We start from the raw sequence: 8,430 nt of genomic DNA on the forward strand, positions 1-8,430 counted from the left end.
TGGATTGGCCAACTGGCAGCATTGATGAACTCAAGTGTGGCAACAGTAGTGAGGTTGGCCCAGGATCGGGCAGTGTTTTGTTCTGCTGTACATAGGGTCGCTATGAGTCGGTACCGACTCGATGACACCTAACAACAACATACTACATATTTAGGTATATATATCATATATGTTGTTGTTGTTGTTAAGTGCCATTGAGTCCATTCCAACCCATAGCAACCTGTGTAGGGTTTCCAAGGAGCAACTGGTGAGCTTGAACCACCAACCTTGCAGTTCAAATGATTTTGCAGTCTGATGCATTAGCATCAGGTCTACTTAATAATGCCTCAAGATTCCTAAATAAATTGTTGTTGTTGTTGTTGTTGTTGTTAGATACTGTCAATTCAGTACTGACTCATAGAAGTCCAGTGTACAACAGACCGAAACACTGTCCATTCATGTGCCCTCCTCACAACTGTTGTCATGTTTGTACCCACTGCTCCTGCCTCTGTGTCAATCCATCTCACTGGGGGTCTTCCTCTTTTTTCACTGACCCTCCACTTTACCAAGCATGATAGCCTTCTCCAGGGACTAGTCCCTCCTGACAATATGTCCAGAATATGAGAGACAGTCTCCCTATCCTCACTTCTAAGGAGTATTCTGGTTACACTTCTTCTAAGACAGATTTGTTCATTGTTTTAGCAGTCCATAGTCTTACGGAATAGTCTTCACCAACACCGTAATTCAAATGAAGAATAGTTCAAATAAAATCTATCATTGTTTGTTGTTGTTAAGTGCTGTCACATCAATTCTGACCCATACTGACCCTGTATAGAGTTTCCCAAGAGCGACTGGTGAGCTTGAACTGCCAACCTTATGATTCAAACTGACTTTGCAGTCCAGCGCATTCATCCACAGTGTTACACTCACCCGTACATTATGGGATAGGAGTCTCAGGACTCTGTAAGAGGGTAAATGGCTTTCTTTCTATTGGTGGTGATAGTTATATGTTGCAAAGTGAGTTCTGACTCATAGTGATCCTTTATAGAATTTTCTAAGCTGTAAATCTTTACGGGAACAAAAAGCCTCATCTTTCTCCTATGAAGCAATTGGTAGATTTGAACTGCCAACTTTTCTGTAACCCACTACACAGCCAGAGCTCTTTATTGAGGCCTGTGTTTATTAGGTAATGTTAGCTTAGCACTAGACTGCTAACCACTTGGTCAGAGGTTCAAATCCGTAAGGTGCTCCTCGGAAACCGTGTACAGGGTCACTATGAGTCGGAACTCACTCTTCGACACTTAACAACAACAAGGAGTTCGCCTAGGTGTTGTCAAGTTTATGCTGACTCATAGCAACTTCGTGGGTATCAGAACAGAGCTGTGCTGCGCCATAGGGTTCTCAGTGGCTGGTGTTTTGGAATTAGGTCTCCAGGTCTTTCTTCCAAGTCTCCTCTGGGTGAAGTTGAGCCTACAACCTTTGAGGTGGTAACCATGTATATCAACTGTGTTGTTGTTGTTTCTAAGTACCATCGAGTCAATTACAAACCATAGTGACCCTGTATAGGGTTCCCAAGGAGCAGCTGGTGAGCTTGAACCGCTGACCTTTTGGGTTAAACCAACTTTGCAGTTGAGCGCATTAACCCACAGCACCACACCAAGACTCCAAAGGTTAGCAGCACAGAACTCAGTTAGCATGAAACTAGAACTCCTTTTCAACCCTCTTGTTGCTTCTAAGTGCCATCGAGTCGGTTCTGGCCTATAGCAACCTTGTATAGGGTTCCCTAAGAGCGGCCAGTGGGTTTGAACTACTGACCTTGCCATTCAGCCTGACCTTGCTGTCCTGTCCAGTGCATTATCCTGCAGTACCACAGCAACTCCTAACAGTACAGCCATGGAGACACCCAAACGCCCAGTGGCTGAACAGTTGAAGTTCATTTCTCTCTCTCACATGAATGTCCCCAAGGATTAATTAATGTCCGGGGCACTGATTTGAACCCCACAGCAAGCTCAGAGGTAAGAATTCTGATGATCGCCACTTTCAGATGGGAAACTGAAGGAACTCAATGGACCCTGCCGGTCTGGTGACAGAGCCTGCCTCTTATCCCCTCTGTCATACTTCCCAGCACATTATTAATTCATTCCGAGAACGTAAACATTGCTTGTGTTTACACTGGTGCTGAGGATACAATGATGAATATAAAATAGACAAGTTTCTGCTGTCATGAAGCTGATACTCTGGTGATTGTCAATTCGATTCCAGTCATCAGCTTTTATGAACGCTGTCTGCAATAGTTCATTCATTGGCTCAGTGCATGTTGGTGGGTACCCGCTGTGGCATTGTGATGGGAGTTTTATCTGTGTTGCTTCTCCTCCTTGCTGCAATCATAGCACAAATCTTTAAAGTCAAAAGATCTGCCACTGAGTCCCAGTTCCATCACTTCCCTAGCCTCCAGCCCTTATTCAGATCAGCGAGCCCCAGCTTCTGTAAGATTACAGGACCCACACAAACACACAAGGCCTGTGAGGAAGCTAAGTGAACTAAAGTTCTTCAAGAGCCTGGCAGCGTGCCCAGCACCCAGCGGGGGCTCAATCCTGGGGCTATTTCAGAGCTGTTGGGGGATGGTGAATTCCATGCAATTGGAGATGGAGAAAAAGTGCTTTCAAAGCTCTTGGGAATGTTTTTGTCAGCATCCGTCTGAGATCTGCCTCCTCTAGAAAATGATCATCTGCTTTCTCACATACAAAATTCGGGGTGACTCCCAACGGGTCCTGGGGCACCGAGACGATGCATACGGGTTGCGCTGCCACGGCCATGTTCATCAGCCTCCTCAGTGGCGGTCCCCAGCCAGAATCCAACCTCCGCGGTTCGCCGAGCTTTTCGCTGATCCTCAAAAGCCTCCGTTCGGGGACAGAAGGCAGGGTTTTGAAGTCTGAGACCTTAGATCTTCTCGTCTGCGCCGCGGGTGTGTGTGTTTTGATTTACCAGGCAGATGTCCAAACCGACAAAGCGCTGCCTTCCTTCGAGAGCGGGGGAAGAGGATTGCCGAGAGCTTCAGAGGAGCGAGAAGTCAGGCCGGGCAGGTGGGCGCCGAGCCCCCGGCAGCGCTGTATCTCACATGCTCTTCTCCCCTTGTTTTGCAGGGAACTTCAAAGGTCTGTGCAAGCAAATCGATCATTTCCCAGAGGACGCAGATTACGAAGCTGACACGGCTGAATACTTCCTCCGTGAGTACACACAATGTGGGGTCGCCTGCACAGTGGGAGGTCCTGCCCTTCTCTCCTTCAGAGAGCCCCAGACCAGTCCCTAGAACACAGGGAGCAGGCAAAAGTGAAGCCTCCCTGCTTCCCTCCTTTCTGGGGGCCAAACTTTCTTCATGCTGTTCCTTCTGCCTACAACACTCTTCCCTCCCGTCTTTATCCGGCAAACTCACTTGAGTCCTCCAGTCTCAAGTAAAACATCACCTCGTCTAGGAAGTCCTCCTTGTCCCTTGCCTGGGCTCCCAGGGCACAACACCTGCATCTGACTGTGGGGGTCCTTGTCTGTTTGCCCAGCCGTTCCCTGGTCATTCTGTCATCTCTCCTACGGCATGGACTCTCTGCCCCTGCCTTGCTCATCATTGTATCCCCAGCCCAGTGCTTGGCACATAATGAACACTTAATAACTATTTCTTAAATAAATTGGATGAAGAAACCCAGATTGCCACTTCTTCTAATAGGAAAAAGAAAAAGGAATTTTGGGTTTGGTTTTGGTTTTTTTCCTTCCCTCACAAGTCAAGTCGAAGTTAAATCCTGGTGTAACAGCTGCCACCTTAAACCCACCTGAGACATATTATTATCAAGAGAAAGCGTTCAGAGACCCAAAGGAAAAGTCTGGAGGACCAACAAAAACTAACAAGGCAACCTGTTCCCTGAGAAAGGGATTTTCAGGAGAGAGGCTGAGGGTCCTTGAAGCCTGGACTAGCAGCGCTTCGGAACAGGAGTTGTTGAAGGCTCCCCTTCAAGGTTCTCAGGTGCTCTTTCCAGGGAGGTTTGTTCTCCTCCCAGCAACACCCCCATTCTGCCCTCAGGTACCCTTCTGGGCCATGGGAGGGCAACCCAAGCTTTCCTCTCCCCACCCTCATTCCCTCTGCAGAGTGTGGTTAGTTCACCTTCAGATCACGTTTATGAAAAATGTAGGAGGCATTTGGTTTTATGGCTCTCCCCTGCCTCTTTGAATAATTACTCCCCATGTCAATTTCAGTTCTTAGGTTGGTCTGGAATCTGAATGTGGTTGGAAACTCTTGCTGTGAAGTCAGCCAGACAGCCCAGAGAGAAAGAGAACACACAGCAATTTCTAGATCCTTTGAAAGGGGGAAAATATCTTACAGTGTTCATCCTTCCCTTGTATGAATTCCCTCAAGACGCTGCTCTTAAATGGAATTCCTGAAGGGCGATTTGGTTGTCACTACCTGCTACCGTGTCTGGGCACTTGATAAGGCTGTTCTTAAAGGCTTCAAGAGCTGGCAGTGTCGTGAGTGTGAATTGAACGTCTTCTATGTGTCAGAGCCTATGCTTAATGCTGGGGAGACTAAGATAGATAAGGGAACTATAGGCTAAGGGGAGCTCAGTTGTGGAGCCCCAGCTCATCCTGGGAGATGCAGCACAGCAGAAGGGAGATTGGATATTGAGAGAGGAAGAATGGAGCCATGCTTATGGACATAATTCTGTCAGTAGAGCAAAGCAATGATGAAGTACAGGAAGCTCCTTGGAGCAAGAATGTCTTCCCATTAAACTATTATGTTTAGCACAGCTCCTAGAATATGGTGGTGGTTCTGTGCCATCCAGTCGGTTCCGACTCATAGCTAGCCTGATTCTAGTTTCCGAGGCTGTGAATCTTTACAGGACCAGAAACCACATCTTCCTCCCACAAAGCCACTGGTAGATTTGAAGTGCTGACCTTATACTAGCTCAGCCTCTGGTATGACTTGTGCTTGTCTGTTCTCCTCTCTAACCCTAACCCCTCAGTCTAAAAATTAAGAAATCAAAATTTACCAGGTATTATGCTTGTGAGAATAAAGGAGATGCTATGGGCCCAGGATGAGAGCTGGGTGGCTCAGTGGAAGAGTTTCAGGGTAAGAGAGGGTGGGAGTAACGTGGGCCACTGTTGTTAGAGAAGGTACTCTTGGGAGGTGTCCTCAGAGGAAGTGATATTCACAATGGGATATTTCCCAGCCCCCAAAGATGTCAGACTTTGTGATTCTGGACAGAGAATCTGGCTTGAGGGTTTGGAATGGGAGCAAAAAGAAATGGAAGAGGCAGGCTGGAGAGTCAGAGCCTAAGACGAAGCATCTGCTAGGGAAGTTGGTCCCGTGGCCTATTCCCAAATGGTCCCTGATTGTTCCTTCCCAGGAAAGCAGAGGCGTGAGCTGGGTGAGGCCCAGCCTGTCCCCTGTCCCCACCATTGCTGACCTCCAGGGTGGTCATTATACTCGTATCATGAAGGACCAGACAGAACCACGGAGTCCCTGGGTGGTGCTAACAGTTGACACACTCAACTGCTAACCAAAAGGTTGGAGGCTTGAGTCCATCCAAGGACACCTTGGAAGAAAGGCCTGGTAATGTACTTAAGAAAAACCAGCCACTGAAAACCCACGGGAGCACAGTTCTACTCTGACTCACATGCGGGTACCACGAGCCAGCGTCGACTCCGTGGTACCACTGGGCCAAGGCAAGCTATACCAGGAATGTGCATTGAACCACCAAAGAAGTCACAAAAAGCAAATGTGGCTTCTTTCTTCCTTTGTAAATGTGAGTCATTCATACATTGCACAAATCTTAATAGAGTGCCTACTATATGCCAGGCACTGTAGAGTAAGTGATGGACGGCAAGATCAGTTTGAACCACAAGATTAGCTGTTCAAACTCACCAGCCACTCCTCAGAAACCCTATACAGGGTCAATGGTACTTCACCACCACTGTATGCCAGACCTCTTCAAGGAACTGAGGACACAGAGCAGACAAAGCAAAGATATTTCCCTCATGGCACTTGCAATCTACAATGAATGAAATTAATAAGTTGTGACACTGTAGAATAAGCATGGGACTGCTAACCACAAAGTCAGCAGTTCAAACCCACCAGCTGTTCCTTAAAAACCCCATACAGGATGGCTATGAGTCAGAACCAACTCCAAGGCACTTAACAACATAGTACATTAACCTGTGATCCGTGGTATTGTTAAATGTCGCTGAGTTGATTACAACTCACAGCGAATGTGTATGGGGTTTCCGAGGAGTGAGTAGTGGGTTTGAACCGCCAACCTTGAAGTTAGCAGTCCAGTGCTTATTCTACAGCACCAAACCAGAACGCCAGTAAGTGGAGTAGAGAAAATAAATCAGGACAAGGGAACAGGAAATGCTAGAGTGGGGGTGGGGTAGGGGGTCTCTGAGAAGTCTGAGCAAAAACCTGAGGAGGTATGAGACTGAGCTAACTGGATGGCTGGAGGAAGAAAGGTCCAAGCAAAGGGAATAGCACATGCAAAGGCCCTGAGGCTGGAGTGGACTAAGGAACAGGACAGAAGAAGCCAGTAAGGCAAGAGTAGAGTAAGCAAAGACTGTCAGAGGAAAAGTGAATGCAAAGAGGCCCTGGGGATGCCCTGGGATCAAGAAAGTGAGGACTTGGGTGTTTGCTCTGATTATGATCAAAGTTATCAAAAGGTCTGAGCAGAAGACACATACCATCCCATCTTTTCACAAGCCCCTCTGGTTACTATGGTGATGGTGGTGGGGGTGTGCCGTGGAGTCAATTTCAACTCACCATGACCCTGTACAGGGTTTCCGAGGCTGTAAATCTTTATGGGAGCAGAGAGCCTCATTTTTCTCCAATGGAAAGGCTGATAGTTTTAAACTGCTGACCTTGAGATTAGCAGCCTGACTCATAACCTCTACGCTACCAGAGCCCCTTACTATGTTGGTAATAGACTGAAAAAGAACAAGGGCAGAAGCAGGCAGAACCATTAGGAACTTGTTGCAGTAGTTCAGACAAGACATGATTAACAGCTGGGACCCAGGTGGGAAGAGTAGAGAGAGTGGGAAGGGTTCAGGTCTTGAATATATTTCAAAGGAAAGTATTTTCTGAAGATTTGTATTTGCATGTGAATTTGAAGAGAAAGGAAAGGAGCCAGGATGACTCCAAGGTTTGTGGCCTTGGGAGGAGCAGGTTGGGGTTGAAAGAAAACCTGAAGGTCAGTATCAACCCCATGATGCTGGAATTGCCCATGGACTTGCTGGGAGAGACAGGAACACTCAGTCAGGAACTAGAGTTCACAGGAAAGGCCCTGGTTGGAGAAATGAGTTGGTGAGTTGTCAATATGTGGATGGCATTTAAAGCATGAGAACTGCAATCATCAAGGGAGCAAAGTGCTGAGAGAGAAGAGTTTCTGGGCCTAGGGACTGAACCCAGAATCCAGGCTTGGAGGCTGTGGAGGAGTGGCAAGTGACTTGACCAAATTACTCCCATCCGTGCAACAGCAGATAAGGAGAGAGAATGCCAGAAAGGCCTGGCTGTGCCAGGGTCCAGAGCTCAACACCTGGGGTGGTAAAGAAGTTACTTGCTGTCAAGTCAGCTGGCCAAGCTTCAGGCATTGTCTAGAACTTCCTGGGGGGCCTGGCATAGAGAAGACACCCAATTCATATCTAATGGAATGAATGAATGGTTGAATGTTCTTACTCCCAAATCCTCATGAGTAGCTGAGCAGTCCTCCGGCCTCTCCTGAATCAGAGTCCAGGGGCTCCCAAGTGACAAGAAGAGCTATAGGACCCTGGGTTTCCCAACATCTGGGTACCCTGAAGGTGCAGCTAGAGACCTTCCCTTCTATCCCATAACGAATGGTGACCACAACCGTTTTTCCCAACCAAGGCTGTGGGCCTATCGGCTGTGTCTGCTGTGATGGTCTCCATGTCCTCATCCCTCAAAGTGTGAGGAGTGTGGTGAAGAAAGGAGGATGTGGTGACCAGAGTGTGACTTCGTACGAATGTTAGTGTTAGTGTGTGTCCGTGTGTCTATGTGTCCATTTTTATGCACGACAGCATGAGTGTCTATTGTATTATGTCTTTGGATACCTGATACCTGTGTGTCCATGTGTCTGAGTGTCTGTCCGTACGCAGGTGTTAAGTGCCTGCGTAGTTGCACGTATCTGTGAATGTATGTTTGTGTGTGTATGTTTGTTGTGTCCCAGTCATGGGAGTCAGTATTCCCTAGAGGTTCCAATGTGATTTGGCATTGGGGAAGAAAATTCAGAGGCACTTACCTCCCTTCCACATTTATAGACATTTATTGAGCACCTTAAGGAACTCTGGTAGCATAGTGGTTACAAATTGGGCTGCTAACCTCAGAGTCAGCTGTTCGAAACTACCAGCTGTTCTGCAGAAGAAAGATGAGACTTTCTGCTCCCGTAAAGATTTACCGCCTCG

The 8,430-nt window shown here is 47.4% G+C and overlaps 1 protein-coding gene across 1 annotated transcript in view; it reads left to right on the top strand.

Annotated features, from left to right (window-relative positions):
• Positions 1–8,430, top strand: part of CACNG2 (calcium channel, voltage-dependent, gamma subunit 2) — a 157,279-nt gene that overhangs the window by 133,297 nt on the left and 15,552 nt on the right. The window contains exon 2 of the mRNA XM_006865224.1: positions 3,123–3,206. Within this exon, the coding sequence (XP_006865286.1) occupies positions 3,123–3,206 (84 nt within the window). The remainder of the gene's footprint in view (positions 1–3,122; positions 3,207–8,430) is intronic.

The sequence above is a fragment of the Chrysochloris asiatica genome, unplaced genomic scaffold (assembly GCF_000296735.1).
Source record: "Chrysochloris asiatica unplaced genomic scaffold, ChrAsi1.0 scaffold00076, whole genome shotgun sequence".
In the NCBI taxonomy this organism is placed as follows: Eukaryota; Metazoa; Chordata; class Mammalia; order Afrosoricida; family Chrysochloridae; genus Chrysochloris; species Chrysochloris asiatica.